General features: G+C 42.4%; 1 protein-coding gene across 1 annotated transcript in view; it reads right to left on the reverse strand.

Annotated features, from left to right (window-relative positions):
- Positions 1-533: 533 nt before the first annotated feature.
- Positions 534-16,774, reverse strand: part of TRIO (trio Rho guanine nucleotide exchange factor) — a gene marked incomplete at its 5' end in the record, with an annotated part of 33,261 nt that continues 17,020 nt past the window's right edge. The window contains 11 exons of the mRNA XM_010153737.1: positions 534-1,390; positions 2,889-3,027; positions 3,444-3,644; positions 4,276-4,354; positions 6,684-6,805; positions 7,973-8,135; positions 9,083-9,110; positions 9,458-9,596; positions 10,341-10,588; positions 14,757-15,526; positions 16,381-16,558. Of these exons, the coding sequence (XP_010152039.1) occupies positions 848-1,390; positions 2,889-3,027; positions 3,444-3,644; positions 4,276-4,354; positions 6,684-6,805; positions 7,973-8,135; positions 9,083-9,110; positions 9,458-9,596; positions 10,341-10,588; positions 14,757-15,526; positions 16,381-16,558 (2,610 nt within the window). The remainder of the gene's footprint in view (positions 1,391-2,888; positions 3,028-3,443; positions 3,645-4,275; positions 4,355-6,683; positions 6,806-7,972; positions 8,136-9,082; positions 9,111-9,457; positions 9,597-10,340; positions 10,589-14,756; positions 15,527-16,380; positions 16,559-16,774) is intronic.

Here is a 16,774-nt window from a genome sequence, read left to right on the forward strand (position 1 = left end):
GTAAGCTGGGCACCAACCCCAAGTCCTTTCCTAAGGGGACAGCGAGTACTGACCCAAACTGAAGACCCGCACAGTGGTATACCACCATTTAGGAAGGAGGGGGGAAAAAAAGGGTAAGGGGAGGGGAGGGAGGGAAAAAAAACCCCAAAATACGGACCGAAGGCAGGTAACAGTCTATATACAAGTAAGGCCTACATTTTATCAGAGCAAAACAATTCATTCTATTTGTATGCAAAAACTTTTGAGGTTGGATGCACTTAAAAGCAGAGTCCGATCTCAGTGCACTGCTACGTGAGATACATACAGGCGAGGCAACTGGAAAGCTCTAGGACCAAGTGAAAACCGGATGTTATAAATGGAGGCCGTATCAGCGGGCAGCCGTTTTGGTGAGTCTTCTCCAGGCATGATTTCACTTTTGTTTAACACCAGTGCTTTGAACATAGGCATTTTCTTCCTTGAATAAATCTTGAAAACGGTAGTTGAGTTCGCTTGCAAAATTCAACTCTTGTTTATTAAAAAAACTATTTTTTTTTTTTTGCAGAAACCTGAATAAAATACTGTTAGTGTATCGCTTGTGAACTGCTTTTTTGCAGAGTACAGTGCTATCGTCCTCCACCCCAGTGAAGTCCGCATCGCCAGTCCCCCCCACCGCGCGGGTTCCCCGGGAATGCGTTTGCACACGAACATTCGCTAGCAGCTGGTTGGCTCGGGGTTTGCTCGCCTCAAAATTCAAGTCAACAGCTGATTGGCAGGAGGAGTCCGTCTCCAGTCTGATTGGTTGGCAGGAGGAGTCCGTCTCCAGTCTGATTGGCAGGTGAAAGAGAATGAGAGAGAACTTCAAGCAAGGTCAAACTCTGGGCAAGAGCCTGCTCTGTAAGAAGTTTTTAATGCTACGGATGGGTCGAACATCATTCTGGTGTTTTCGCCGCTCAATGAACGAAGTCAGTCTGGATATGTCAATGCTGTCAGCGCTTTTGCTGTTCCCCAGCTGCAGCCATTGCTCCTGGAGGGCCAGTGCAGCCGAGGGACGCTTAGCGGGGTCATCCTGAAGCAGGAAGCATACAAAATCTTTGGCCTTCTGGCTAACTCCTTTGAAGTAGTCATCTGGGAAACTAAAGTCTAAGCGGCAAATATTCAGGCAAGTTTCCTCTACGCTTTCATCCAGGAAAGGAGAGACGCCACTAAGAAGGACATACGTGAACACTCCAATGCTCCAAACATCTGAAGTGAGGGAAACAGGATTTCCAAGAATAATTTCAGGAGCTGCAAACTCTGGGTTTCCAAGTAACTGGTGGATATAATACGTGGTATTGAGCTGGACTGCGTCTCCAAAGTCAGCCAGTTTTATTGTCGGCTTAGCGGAACTCTGGTCCACCAAAATATTTTCAGGCTAGAAAACATAAAAGAAAAAGTTAAAATCTCTTTTTTTTTTTTTCCAAGTCAGTCTAATGAGCATTTAATGCTCCAACATTACCGCTTCCCAGCCAGTGCCGTCAGCTCCAGGACGTAGCCAACAGCCGCAAACTACGAGGATTACTGCTGAAGGCCAGCTCTGCGGAGCTCCTCGGCAGGCCTACCAAGGCTTCCCGCAGACCCGCAGGCAGTTTCTTGCCAACCACAGCACGCGACGGGTGCGTTTTAGCTGCCAGCGCTCTAATTTTTGCAGGAAATACAGTTCTGCCAGATAATACTGCAGATGTCCACAACAGCGACTCTGCAAAGTTTTACCGGAACCTGTGTTTGGGATCTTAACGGAGAGCAATTACAAACAGAGGCTGAATAAAGCAACTGCGCTCTTTCCTTTATGACAGCAAGACAAAACCCTCTCGTTTAAAGACTGGAAGACCTCACGAGAATTTTCATGCTGCTTTACTTGGTGCTTCTTTAGTGTAACGCAGCTGGTACAGATGTAAGTCAAGCACTGCTATGAGACTGTGGCAGCAGAAGATCCTGTTGGAAGCACATGGCTTCGGGAGAACGGCCCCGCTGCTGGCGAGCTGAAGGCGGGATCATTTTCATGGTCTTATTTCTGAAGCTACTGCTGCTGTAGCGATGATCTTAGCAACATCAGAGTGACTGACCTACAACTAGTTTTTAATCAGTTCATCTGTATGTACCCCCCGACTGGAAAAAGTACTGGTGAGCTCCATACAAGAACTAAAAAATATTAAATTTTGGGTCTCCAGGATACGCAGACCACACTGGTTCTGCTTGGAAAACAGAAGTATGTGGAAGGAAGATGAAGGCTCTTTTTGCTTTTTCCCTCACCATGACCCCTTTTGGCTAAAGTGACCCTGCCTACCAAGATGACTTGCCAGTGCTAAAATTCCTTATTATTCAAAAACAGGTGGGGGAAAAAAGTGCAAGTTTTTAATTAATATTCACACTAAGGTTTTCTTATATAGCTTTTCCTACTAGAAGGCATGAAATCCTTGTGGCTTAAGTATAATTCAAGGTGTAGAACAGGGGCCCAAAGAGGTACCATTCAGACAGATACCACAGCCCTCAAAGTGCAGAGATGAGAAATGGATTTGCAGGCGCACAGGAGAAGCAGTCTCCTTCCCAACAAACTATGGTTCTTGAGGAAGACATGGGTTTCTGCCACAAGTTTCTCAGAAAGTAAATAAATAAATGAAAACCAAACAAAACTGTTCCTGTCAGCAATTGCTTCCGGCACAGAGGACCACACAGGGCCAGCAAGCTTTAAGGAGAAAGCACAGGGAATTCAGTTTCTGCTTTGCTGGCTACAAATGATCTAAAGGATGTGGGGATGGCGCCCCAACCCATACCCTTCATACAGTCTCAAAGCAATTCACAGGTCTATGTTCCCAGCGCAAATTTCCCAGAAGAGCGAGGTTTTTATGCCTGGAATCCCATTCACTCCTCACCTTTAGGTCCAAATGTGCTATTCTGCAGTTGTGAAGATACTGCACAGCTTCCAGAATCTCTCCCAGGTAGAGTCTGATCTTCCCTTCCGTGAGGTTTCCCCATCGCACAACGTAGTCTAGAAGGCGACCCTGGTCAGCCCTATTGGAATTACAAGGGTTATATTTTGGATTAGTTCATGTATCACAACTGAAAGAAAAGCCTAACAGGCACAGACTACAGGAATAAACGTAGAATAACCTAGAAGAGGGAGGAACAGGTTATGAAGAAGAGATCTGACATCAAGCTACCAGATCATAATACTCCTAATTCACTTGTGCAACCACTTGCTATAAAATAATGCCTGGACCTTCAGACTAAGATAATCATCCACATATCAGTTTAAAATCTCAACTTGTTTCCTTCGGAGTATTAAACTCAACATTTTGCTAACAGCATTAGACAACTGCAATATTTTACTTAAAAGTTTTCCAATTTCTACAAAATCTTAAAGTTCCTTATTTATAAACCACTATAAATGCCCCAGAAATTCAGCTGTAGAGATTGAGTCCACACACATTTCTAACACTAGTATGTAGTTGGTGGAGGTCTCAAAGGTGTCGAGAAGGCCAATGAGCTGGGGATGCTGGAGATTCTGCATGACTCCAAGTTCATGGGTAACCTGGTCTCGCTTCATCAACTTCTTATTCACAAACTTAGTGGCTACTGCTCGCTTGGTTCCCTTCTGGTCACACTTCTTAACGACAGAAAATCTGCCCCTGGAATACAATGTTGAAAGGGAAGAATTAACTGAGAGATTCGCTGATGACATACTTTTACCTTCAAAGATACCCTGAGACAGATCTAATTTTAGATCCCTGATATGCCACCTCTGCAGAGCAGTAAACAGGAGTTTTCAGTGCATGCATCTTCTACAAAACGTGTCGGTATAATTATCTATGTCCTGAAAGAGATCCATGTTACCGCATTTGCGGAGGGGAACTCAAGTCATAGTATCCACCGTTCAGGGGTCAACACTAACTTGGACAAATGTATATTCTATGTGACTTATTTTGCCCATTTTCAGACTTTTTCTGTCTGTAATTTTCATGCATTAAGAAAGAGGTTTAGGAGAGCTTCATTACAGAAGCAGCGTCAGTCACTGTAAGGCATGCTAAAAAAAAATAAATCCCTTATTCTATGACACCACTTCAGCCTAAATACATTCTGTTTATGTAGTGCCATCTAGTGCTCGTGAAATTTTCACTTCATCATTTCTATTTAATCCAATGTTATTTCTGGCCTTTTAGGCTCATATGGTAAGTATTTTTCAAAGAAAATTTAATTTTTTTTAAAGACAAGGTAATACTTTAACACAGACAGCTTTGGGCCTCAGCATACAGAACGTACCTGCCAAGCTCAGCCACTTCACTGTAGAGGGAATCAAAGTTGTCTTTCCAGATTACCATGATCCCATCACTTCCAGGACCTACAAAACAAACAAACAAACAGGACAGTATGCCCCAAATTTAATATACTCAGATCCTCCTCAGAACTAAATGATTGTCAGTATAACCAACATATTGTTTCCGATGTTTGCAGAAAGAGAAATATTAGGACTTCATATTCAGCCTGGGAAGAGATTTCAGGAAGAATTTGCCCCAGTCAGACTGGCCTCTCTCATCTTTTTTTTGAAGCTGACTGTGTCCATATTGAAAAGCAACTCATGGCCTCACACTGTCCATCCTCTTGCAGTTCAGAAAGAAAATGACTTCTGTAACAACTGCTTCACTGATGGTTTGTAAAGACTACTACAGCAACAGAGGTCAGAGTATTCTTTACTCTCTGCACAAGATAATGCACAAGAACTGAATACAATCAAATGGCAAGTCCTTCAAGTCCAAAGGACTGAAAGAGACTTCATAGTTTGATGTTGAAACGTTACTTTGTGCTACAGCCTTAGAGTTTTCATTTTACTCTTATGGACTGGGGAAATGAAGGGTAGGATGGACCCAGAAAAAATGGTGCCAGAACGTCTTTGTAGAAGTATTGATAGAGCTGAGTAGAAAGGCTGCCTGTCTTTCGGAGTCTAGCTGCACAGTAAATTACACACCAAATTCTGGTTTCGTTTTGATTGAAAAGTGAACACTTACTTTTGGACAAGGTCAGTAAGACCAAGGACTGTGGCTGGAAGACGTTAGTTTAGCCTACAAGACTTCTGTGACTGATTCTGGTCAAATCACAGTTTTGGGCTTCTGTACTGGTGTAGGAAGGACACTCAAGACCCTAGTTCCTTAAGCACAGTTTCACACTGATTCTTGCGCATCAAGAGGTTTTTACTCCCCTGACAAGAAAGTTTCCCTGGCTGAGATACTATCAGTGGAATCGCTCTCTCTTGTTAATCCCCATATGACATAGGATGGCAACAAGATAAACTTGATCACACACCAAAACAGCCTGGCCAACGCAGCAGAACAAGTTCTATAGTGGAACAAATTCAGGTGCAGTGGAAACTGTCTGTGCAGGAATAAGTAACTTTGGCAAGCTGAAGGAAACAGCAAAAGTAATAGCTATCTTACATTATGTCTTATTACCAACAATACACCTGCCACTGGGATAAAAAAAACCCCAAACAGTAGTCATCTGACACTGTAGCAACTACCTGAAATAAAATCCACGAAACTCTCTTTTTCAGGAAAGCGTAAAGACCAAGATTTTATTTTCTACCTCTTTTTTATACTGCAACACACCCATCCTAGAGCGTAACTACCTGCTGTCTCAGGTCAGTGAGCAGGAAGTGCCAGGAATAATCCCCAACTCAATATGTTAGCAGTATGGCACTTACTGTGTCTGCCGAAAGGCAGAGCTCAAAGTGGTGGCACCGAGTATAAACCCCCAAACATTTCAGATGAGGTTTTGGAAGGGTCACATCTCTCACACTCTGGTTTCGACACTGACATTTTCTTTTATACGAGTCAATTTGAGACAGAGCCATTCCACCTAAAAGCTATTCATTCACTCTCACCAATGGATTAATATATGGGCCTCTGACTATAGTAAAGGACCCAGATAGCATCAGTTGTTACAAACTGCATGTAAAAATGTCTGCTAACCTGCTGTCTCCCTGTGTTTTCCCAATTTTTAAAAATGGAGGATCCTGAACACTGAAGAATAACTGAATGCAGAAACACACACTAAAACTTAGCACTATGCCATCAAACACGTCGAATAAAAAGGTTTCCATTTTTCCTCTTGCTGTCTGCCTCCAGAACACAGGCATTGTTCATCTTTGCAGGTTTCCTTTTGGTTCTCAGAAACATTGAGGTCGCCTCGCTTCAGGTACTGAAATAACATAATTTAAGTGTAGATCCATGATGCAAAGACAAAAACCAGCCATGTGCTCTCCTAAACACAGTGGCTTTACAATTCCAGCAAATGAGCATATTAAACACAGAGCAATGCTACTCATCACCTGCACACTGCAGAAATGACACATGCCAGCACAGCAACACTCACTGAGACTAAACTAAGAGTGCAGATGGAAAAAACATGATTTTATCATAGTATGTTTGAACTAGCATTGACAGACAAGGTGTATGCACAATGACAGTACTGTGTAGACATCCTGTCTGTATGAACCTCTAATTAGTTACATCCTAAAAGTGCACCAATTCCTGAAAAGTCACAGGTGAAAAGGTTTGTTACCATACTCCTTCAACAGAGGGATGCCCCAGAGCTGATATTTTCTTTTTCCTGTACTGTGGGTACCGGACACTTTGAATGTAATTAGATAAAAAAAAGCAAAGAGACAGGCCTACCTAAAACACGTAGACTGGCAGAAGATGAAACTGAACCCATATCGTTTGCAGCTATACACGTATAGATACCATCGTCTTCTGCAGTGACGCCAATGATTTTCAGTGAAGCCTCTCCTAAGTCACTGGGAAACACAGTGGCATCTGTTAATTTTATATTCATTTTACAGACCTTAAGCTATGGAAATCAGACAAAGTTAGATCGATACCAATAATATTTCTTATTCTTCAGCCTCTATCTCTCTCCAGACAAACATTACTAACCCTGTCCCTGCCATTTCCATAGAGTTTACCAGAATTTGAGCACTTTGTGTCCATCAGCTATTGAAAAATATGTTCATTGACACTCTGTCTCAGCATGTCCCAGGCTCCACTGTGTTGGAAAAATTAAATTTTTTCCCCAATTTCAGGGTGGGTGGGAAGTAAATTTTAGGAGTAGCAGGAGGTAAAAAAGAACAGTGTACCAGGCCATCAAATCTTCTGGTAAGTTGGGCTGTACCACAAAACCTCCAAGAAGATGACATAGTCTTCTATTTATTAATGAGAGAGTTTTCACAAAAAACCCCCCTTAATTCTGAACTGAGAGCATAATTCATAAATAAGACATACCTTCACACTGAAGTTACAAATTAAACAACATTTTCTGTATGTAAAAGAATGCTTTTCTAACGTGCAGTTTCACACTGCAAAATACAGAACTTTCTCTTATTAATCAGGTATTTGAGTGACCGGTTAGTATGTTAAGCTCTATTCACAGCACAGCTAACACCAGACAAAAAATATTCATTTCTGTGCTTCAACAATGAAGACACTGACACTGCCATGTCAGAGGCTTTTCTTTGCAAAATACTGTAGTGTGATCTGAAAGCAGTCTTTTGCCTCAAAAACGATGGTATGCTACTAATGGAAATAGAGGATTGGCAGGATGGATGTCACAGCACCGGCATGTCACCACATACTGCGCTGGTAGAAGCGCTAGGCGAGCGTGACAGAACCACAATGGCTTCTGCAATAGCTCATCAGAAATACCATCTGATTTTCCTTTTGTTTTAAAAAAAAAAAAAAATCAATTGAATATGACATTTGGGTACCCAAGCCATACACAGAAGTTACACAACATTTCCAGGAAATCTCAGCTGTGAAATATTTCCGTCTGAGGAAATATCTCAGAGGGTTGCCTGAGGGTAACCCTATCCTCACGGCTCAAAGCCAAAAGCTATCCTGCACCAAGGCTGCAAGCAGAAAATGTAAGTTTTGGCAGTTCCTGACGAACATCACACAAGTTACTGTACCTGTACGAAATGCTGTGATGACCGTCATTGCTCAGCGTGTTATGATCGGGACCTTTCCAAGTAACTGAAGCCTTGGGGCGACCACAGACTTTACACCTAAGCACGATGGTCTCTCCTGTCTCACATGTTACCTCACTCAATGGTATTATAAACTCTGGGGGAACTGGAAAAAGAAAATTAATGGCATTAGGTCAACTGAAGTTGCCTTTCTATTCCTTGCACTCTGTTCTTTCTATTAGACAAAGCAGTAGGGTATTTTAAATTTCCAAGGTGTATCTATTCCTCTGCCCTCGGAGCACATCCATGGTTAGGCCACTTGGCTGGGGCTCTGCAGAGCTAGTGAATTTTTCTCCGCATGAACCTGGATACAACACTACTGCTTTGGCACGGATAACCCTGAAGCCTACCATGGTGAACCAGACACCCTGTTTATGGCAAGCTGAGGAAACCCTACAGTGGAAAGTATTTTTTACAGTGGAAAGTATTCAGGAGGGTTGGAACTAGATGATCTTTAAGGTCCCTTCCAACCCAAACCATTCTGTGATTCTGTGATTTCACAACAAGCTCAGCGAGGCTACCCTTATATCCACCTAAGTTTGCAAAAGAGAACACAAAACATCCCATCCATCCGCTGAGGCACTTAAGGGTTTCCCTTTCGCACAGGTGAAACTCAGAAAGTTTGGTTCTGTGTATTAAGATAAAAACTCCGTTTGGCTCTGACCCCAGAGGGCCACTGTCTTTGTCCTGATCAGCCTCTGCACTGGAGATGCCCTGGATGTTCCCTAGTGTGCAAAGTTAAAAATGAAGCCGCTCCACCTCCTGGTCTAGTGATTTTACAAATTCAGCAAGGCCCAACTTCCATACAGAATACATCATATGGTCCCTGTGTTACATGTTGGTTTGGAGTTGTGAACAAAAATGTATTCCTTGCATCTTAAAAAATAAATATGATGTATTTCATTAACTGTCTCCCTTATCCAAGAAAGTGCTTACGTATACTTTGATAGAACAGTTCCTGAGATTATTCATATAAAGCAATTTTAAAGAAAGGAAATAATATTTCAATCAAATTATATTTACTGTGACTTAAAAAAAATTAAAGCAACTTACCATCATAAATGTAATTGGGGTTGAGAAGCTGGAAAGGAGAAATTAAAGAATTAATGTTCCGATAACCTTATAACAACTTAAAGAATGGGACAAAACGAAGCACAGTGATGGGCTGAAGTTGGCTGTACCCACAAAGATCCAAGAAACATCTAAACACCAGAATTTCTGTACCACTCTACCTTTCTGAAGCTTCCTTATACCATATCATGCTTTCAGGCTCCAAGATTACATCCTCCTCTTTTCAGATTTGGCAAGCACTGTCCATTAAAACCACTGTTGCCTCTACTTCCTTCATGTGAAATCCTCAAAAGCGACTTGTAATGAAGTCCCAAACACAACTTCTTTTGGAAACTACTACATCTTTCTAACACTCACCTTTACAGAAACCTTGTTGGCAAGTCCTTCTCGGGATTTGCGGTAACCATTTTCTAGCTTGCCTTCCCTTTTGCCGTCTTTATCTTTTTTCTCAGATTTCTTCCTTAAACGGAGTGCTGTGTGCCAAGACGTTGACTTCCTGAATGCAGAACATTAAACTTGGATCAGTATTGGAAAAGTATGTTGAAATATTATTTCATTGTATTAAAGTATGCTGAAATGAAATACATTAAGTGTTCCCTAAGAGGTGCTACCCTTGGTTAAAACTGTAAGCAAGCCAGTGAAGAGTTGTTGGTAGTTCAGTATTTCTTGAACTCATTGCTCGAATGGTAAACTTTCTATATGAAAATACAGTCAATCAAACTGAGCAATGATCAGTATGAAATCCGGATCAAACACAGCCTATAGAAGCTTTACATAAAGCTTTAGTGCTAAGAACTTTGACACAATTTCTCCCATTGCAGACTTGAGAGCTTCTCAGCACAGCCAATTATTTTCAAAAGGTTTGTGGCTCAAAGTAGAGATCTGGGAACCCTGAAATCTCGTTTCACGTGGAACAAACATTCCCTGACTGTCTAGCCTGATAACTCATTCTATTAAATAAACCAGTAACTATCCACGCTCTTAGATCAGGTATTCTTTCATCACCTTTTCCCAGAACAGTGCACTACTACAGCTTTTTTAATAAGGGATATGTGCTTCTGGGCTCTTTCTTCCTAGCTTCTGTTTTGAAGTTTGCTAAGGGACCTCTCAAGTACTGACTCTTCTTGATGTTCATTTATTTCTCAAAGATCACATCAATTTTCAGTTTAAAAGTTTCACAGCCTGTCTAAACTGGAAGTTTTTCTTTCTCCTCCCCTTCTATACACACCCAGGCACTCACTTGATGGTTCCATCAGGGTTGTCAATGATGACTGCACTGGTATGCCCCAAGACATAGCCGGGAATCCAGCCCTCGGCTGCAGGGCACTGATCAGTGGCGGCTCTGAACACCAAAAACATGTTCTGTTGGTTGCTGGCTAGAATCTGCACGACCTCTCCTTGGTAGACATTTATCTCATCCTCCTTCACTGCCGTGTAATCGTGTGTCACCAGCATGGTGGAGATATTGCTACTGCTGCTACTTTCACTCTGCAAGCGTCAGTTGGAAGCAGAAAGAGGGGAGGAAAGAAGAATCAAGTTTAAAGTTCATGAAGATGACAGGCTGTTCTTGGCCTGCTGCGGTACCTGCATAATCCACATAACTTCAGCTGTAGTGAAAGAAAAGAGCTACGACTTCTCTTTTAAAGCTGCCTGTATCTATTTCTTGTGCAAATTAGTTTGATCTCTGAATACCTTCACATACAGCTGCTGCAGAAATTTATTCCCGTTACTTTTACTCAAGATTACTTCCTTTAAGAGTCAGCTTAGACACAGCTCAACTGGTCTTCCTTACAAGCCCAGACAACGATCCTCACATCTTTATCGGGCAACAAAACTTCAGTACAGCACATAGGACAGTTTTTCATGGCCTTAGAGGTGCAGTTCCAAAATCGTAATCATTACCTCACCAACACTGGAAATTCTAACAATGTAAAAAATATACAGTCTTTCCTAGCGCTATTTGTCAGATCTCGGACACCAGCCTTCTGCACACAAAACATGACATGGTACAAAAGAACAAAACAGGCCTTTGAGTGTGTGTCTCAAACCCACAAGGCTTGTCCCTGGTTGAATCTGTATGACCAGGTTTATTCCTTTAGAACACACAGGATGAAGTAAATTACTAAAATAAGAAATTATTAATTTCTTGGGCAAAACAGGCCCCCTGAACTATCAGAATAAAGCTGGAAATCTCACTTCTGACTGATTAGTGACTACGATAGCTAAGTGTTGTTAGCTATTTATCATACGCTTTCAATAGTGTTCATGGATGTTGTTCATTTCCCCACCAAGCATTTGCAGAAAGCTAATTATCGCTGACCAGGTGTACATTGAAAGTCACGCTATTTTTCAGAACAAAAAGCCTTATCCTGGCCATGAATCCACTGGAAATTATTATTCGTTAAAAATAAGACTAATTTTGTCAATTTGCATGCATTTCTCTTATCAGTTTAATAAATGGAAGTGTGAAACCTATTATCAGAGACTATGCAACCTATTCCCTGAAATAAGTGATTTCCTTCTTGAAACAAGTGAAAACCAGAGACTGGCCTATTAATGATGTAGCATGAGGTGTGTATGTGCATGTGCCTGTCTTTTGCTCCTGTTCTTATGTCAAACTGTTTCAGGTCACTACCCGTGAGGGCCCACTATTGTGTAGTAGTAGCTGAGTTGAAGGAGGACATCGATACCCAGCTGTAGCTGGAGACTATCACTTATATAGCATAACCACACGTCAGCACCATGTATGTACCTGCAGTGAACGGAAAGCTTGGCACACAGGACTAACACAGGATCATCTTTTTTCTCAAAGCTGTCAAATATTTCTCCCCCCAGTGCTGAGAAGATGCAGCGGGGGTTAATGGACAGCATGGTACCTCAGGAACCCTGAAACCCACGTTCTCTTCCAACCTGCTAACGGCCTTGAACAAGTCAGTCCATCTCTCGGTGCCTGTGCTACCCCCCATGAGTGCTTTGGCTGAGAAACCAGGCCATTTGGAAAGGAACAGTCTCAGATTACTCATTCACAGCATATTCAGCACATAGATGCTTGGGTTTCCAGTGAGTCTGTACATTTTATTCTAGCTGAGCTACTTTATTCAACTGGGTGATTCTAGTCCATTCTGTCTTTTTTTCCCCTAGTAGGATGATGAAGCAAATGCTGCCACACAGAGAAAGATCTCATCCTGGATTGTACCTCTACTAAAGGATATTTATGTTCAGTCCAGATGGGATTTCCAGTAGGAGATCTCATTTTGTCTGGCTTAAGAGGACTGCCCGCACAGCCTTTTGTATTAGCAAGCCCTTTCCATGATTCAAGCAAACTGGGAATAGCAGAACCAAAAAAGAGTCTCATTTTCAGTCATTGTTTAATTTAAGATTACAACTTGCCAGATGAAAACCAACTCTATTCAGAGAAAGATGCTTTTGTTTACTCCTTCTGTTAGACTTAGAGGGGGAGATGAAAGGCTGAAGTTGCAAAACCAGCCTAAGCCACAAACACTATTCCTGAACACAACTGTTTCTGAGCATGCAATGGAATTTGTGTAACTTGCAGGACTGTCCTTCCTGTAACATAACATCATTTTTAATAATTAAGTCTTGAAGGATCATATTAAACTCTGAATATTTCTTATTTTCAACAAGGACAGATAAATCTGTTAAATAAACAAGTGTCTTGTAACTATCAAGTGACAAACGTTCTCTTGAATGTATTTATATCAGAATTTATTCTCTGCATAGAAAGCTTTTTCTTTTGTCTTGCAAGGAAGTAATTATTCTTGTACAGTTAATGTTTTTCTACTGCAAGTTCTGCTGGTCATCACTGACCTCAATTATGAGATTAGAGGAGAATTTACAATCAAAATACAGAACATTCCTCCCGTATTCCTGAAATACTAGCAAAACCAATTCCTTTTTCTTCTTCTTGGAAGTAACTTTTCCGTAAGTAACCAACCTTAACCATATGTGCATGTAAATAAATATACACACAAATGGTTCAATAGAAACAAACTTTCACAACCCATTTTCTCTAGCCTGTTGAACGTGGTATGAAATCCTGCTAAAGTACTGTCTAGAAATGAGGTTATAAATGAAGAATTATGACCCACCTCAGTTACCAAACTGAAAGAAACACAGCTGTGAAGCAGAAAGCATGCGTTCAGATACTACGCTTTGCAGTAAGATTAAAAACAAGCAATGGTGTCTTTGCTGAGGCAGTATCAAAATTCTAATGTTCTTAAAACTTAGTGCCATCCTACCTCTCCCTCCTTCTTTTTTTAATGGAACATCACCAATTAATACTACACAAGTCTTCTCAGCCTATAAAAAGTAAGACCATCTTGATTCACATACTGTGCAGTACTTGAGAAACACTCAAATTATCCCAGACACTGTATTAACATCACATTTTGCTAGGCTGAGGAAAACACAAGACAGAGCTAAACCAAATGAAAAGCCAAAGGAAGATTGGGATAAAAACACAGTACATGCAAAGCGTAATTTTTTTCTTCTGAAGCTACTATAAAAGTAAGTAAGAAGAAGTCAGGAAAGCTCTGTGTGTTAAACAGTTCTATGAAGAAATGCATGCATTTAAAAAACAAAAAGGTCTGGCAAGTTAGAGGATTTGCAAAACTGGTATTGCACACAATTGGTGAGAGGGGAAAACCAGAACATTGGCGAACACAACCCTGGGTGAGAGAAAAGTCAAATGCCAGTTTAGGAAGAAAGGCACGGTAGGCTGCCTACCACATCCACGGCCAGCGCCTTGAAAGGTTTGCTTTATAGCCACAGGTGCCCCTGCGACCGCTGCGGTGCGTTTCTTGGTGGACGTGGTTACAGAGAATGTGGATTCTGTCGATACCCCAAGCTTTCCGCGCAAACGCACCACGTGTGTATTTAAAAGGTTGAATCTCCAGGTGCCCTAAGCCAGTTCTTCTTACAAAGCAGAAAAGACAAGTGGAGCTGCTATGTTTTGGCTGTAGTAGAAGGAGGATTATTTTAGTAGGTTTTGTTGGCCTGTTTTGAGTGGATTGCAGGAAGCTTCCTTGATCAGACACAGGAATTAAAAAGAGGATGCTGTACATCAACTAAGGCTGAAAGGAGAGGGGGGGGAAAACATTAATGAAACCCAAAAATTAAGCAGCCCAGGGAACGTACTGTAGATGCCTCCACGACGTTAAAACTCAACGGGACAACGGTGGCGGATTTGTGCACGAAAGGGAAAAAAGCCCCAAGGCAATCTGCCAAAATCTCGAAGTCAGATTTAAGTGCTGGCCGCAATGCATACCCCAAGGTGCTCTGGCTGCCACGCTTCAGCATGTTAATTATCTGCCTTCAAATCAGAGACGAAAGAAGCAAGGAGAGCAAGTTAGTATCAGCCTAGTGATCTATGTTTTCAGCAGAGGCAGAAGTTGCATCTAATGTTAGCAGTTGCCTTTGTGTCTGTATACATAGCCATGTTGGTATGTACACACACACACAGAGGTAGACAATTTTGTTTTTTTTAATGCGCAGAAGATACTCGAACAGTTGATTATTTCAGAGCAGTACAGCACCGGAGAGCCAGAAGTTAGTACGGAGAGTGATGGTAACGCGCAGAAAGGGAGCATGGGAAGGTTTTAGAAGAGCTCGCAGGACAGAGGTGCTCCGCTCTTACCCCATTACTCTGGGTGGAGTGAACTGACTGCTCGCTGGTCGAGGAGCATGTGCTCATGCGGTCTGTGTCCTTGCTGTGTGAAGAGTGGCGGTGGACCTGCCGCTGGAGGGAGTCATTGTCCCCAGGGAAAGTGAAGGAGCCAGGGCGGCTGGCAGGGGATGCTGGGATGGAGCTCCAAAAGGAGCCCTTCTGCAGGGGGCTGCTGGGTGGAAAGGTTTCTTTGCCAAAAGGAGAAGGGAAAGTCGTGGAGAGAGGAGAGTTCATTGGTGAGATGGCTCCTGGCCTTGGCTTCCCAAGCGTCAGTGATCCTACGCTGTTTCTTGATCGACTGTCCTCTGAGCCTCCACGTGCGTCTTTCTGGGCTCCATCAGCTGGGCCAGAAATGTTTCCCGCTGTCTTCCTGGGACTTTCAATAACTTTCATCTTGGGAATCTGCTCAGCTTCTCTCTGAGGACCGTCTGGTTCTGCATTGGGAGGGTGCCTGTCTGGCTGGCTCAGGCCAGTTTCTAAGGAGGTGTTGTAGTGTGGCAGGGAGAGATTGTGAATGGACATACCTGACATCTTGTCTGCCTCTGCTTGGGCCGAGGCTGCAGAGGAGACCAGGACTGGGGAATGGTGTCTGACAGGCTGGGGGATCCGGGATGGCCGGCTACGGCTGGAGCTGGGGATGCCACTACAGCTGCTGGGGCCGCTGCTGTTACCGCTGCTGCTCCCGCTGCCGCCTCCACCACTGCTGTGGTTCCTCTGGTACTCGATTGGGGACGTCAAGGCTGCAATAGGGGCGGGAGAGGAGGCAGTCAGGGGAAGAAGGGCAGGAAAAGGAACAGGAACAGTTTTAAACAGTCACGTTTACTGGCTAAAGGGGAGTGCTGTTCAAATAAGATAAATTCCCTTAGCAATGCTGGTCATGCCGTAGACCTCAAGTCACTGTTCCATATCACACCTTCATGACCTGCTGTGTGCACCTCTATTAAAAGATGGAAAACCTGAAACCAGAGAGAAATATTTTCCTGTAGGATCACACTGTCAGTCAGCAGCCAAGTTGAGAAGAATCAAGTGGACCCCAAATTCTCCACTCACTGGTTCCATCCATTAAAACTCTTTTAAAAAAAAAAAAAAAATCTAGACTGGTGCAACAACCGATGGATACAAAAATACAAGAATCTTCTACTGTCACAGAAGACACTACTGTCTTTCTACTTTTTTCCTGCAGAATCTGAATGTTGTTGCCACAGTAAGATGTGGAAACAATGGCTACCAAAATAACACAAGCGAAATATACTTTGAATAGATGCTTAAAATTCCACTTAGGTTTAGCCTCTGAAGACTTGCATTTGCTTAAAAGGGGTACGCAAGCTCTCCACCTCAACGGATGGTGCCAATCTTGATTCACTCCTACAAAACATTTGGAAAATTTCACCAAAAGAACACCATGTAAATTCCGACTACCGCTCTTATAATAAATGCTAGCATCTGTTCTGAAGCAGAAATGTGGCACATATCCCCCAACTGTTCTGTATTAGCTCATGAAAACGGAAGCCTACAAAACATTTCAAAGCCAAGAAACAACAGATGAGAGAAAAGTTGTTCAATTATGAACTTTCAGTCAGGGGAAATAATTTACCATTTAAGAAGTTGCGCTGGTTTTCCAAAATTTGGTTAATTTCATGGATCCACAACTGGCGGACTCCTGGACTGGCAGAATGTAAAATAAAGGTCTCCGTGACATCGCCCGTTCTTGACGTTAGTGCAAATTTACATGGATCGCTGTCCACATTTTCCTCCAGGGAAAGGCAACTCACCTTCATGAAAAAAGAGAATTTACTTCATGTATTTTATGAGCAACATACCTCCAAAATCTCTGACTTAGGAGCTCAGAGTCAGATCTTCAAAGGATGACCGTTCTTCCCTTCAGTAAAACAATACCACGAAATGAAGGATTACAGTAAGTGAAGGATTAGTGTGCAGCTTACTGACACACTGTGCCTGAACAAGCTGGTCAGGATGGCCCAATGTTC

This window comes from Eurypyga helias, unplaced genomic scaffold (assembly GCF_000690775.1).
Source record: "Eurypyga helias isolate BGI_N326 unplaced genomic scaffold, ASM69077v1 scaffold28336, whole genome shotgun sequence".
NCBI lineage: Eukaryota > Metazoa > Chordata > Aves > Eurypygiformes > Eurypygidae > Eurypyga > Eurypyga helias.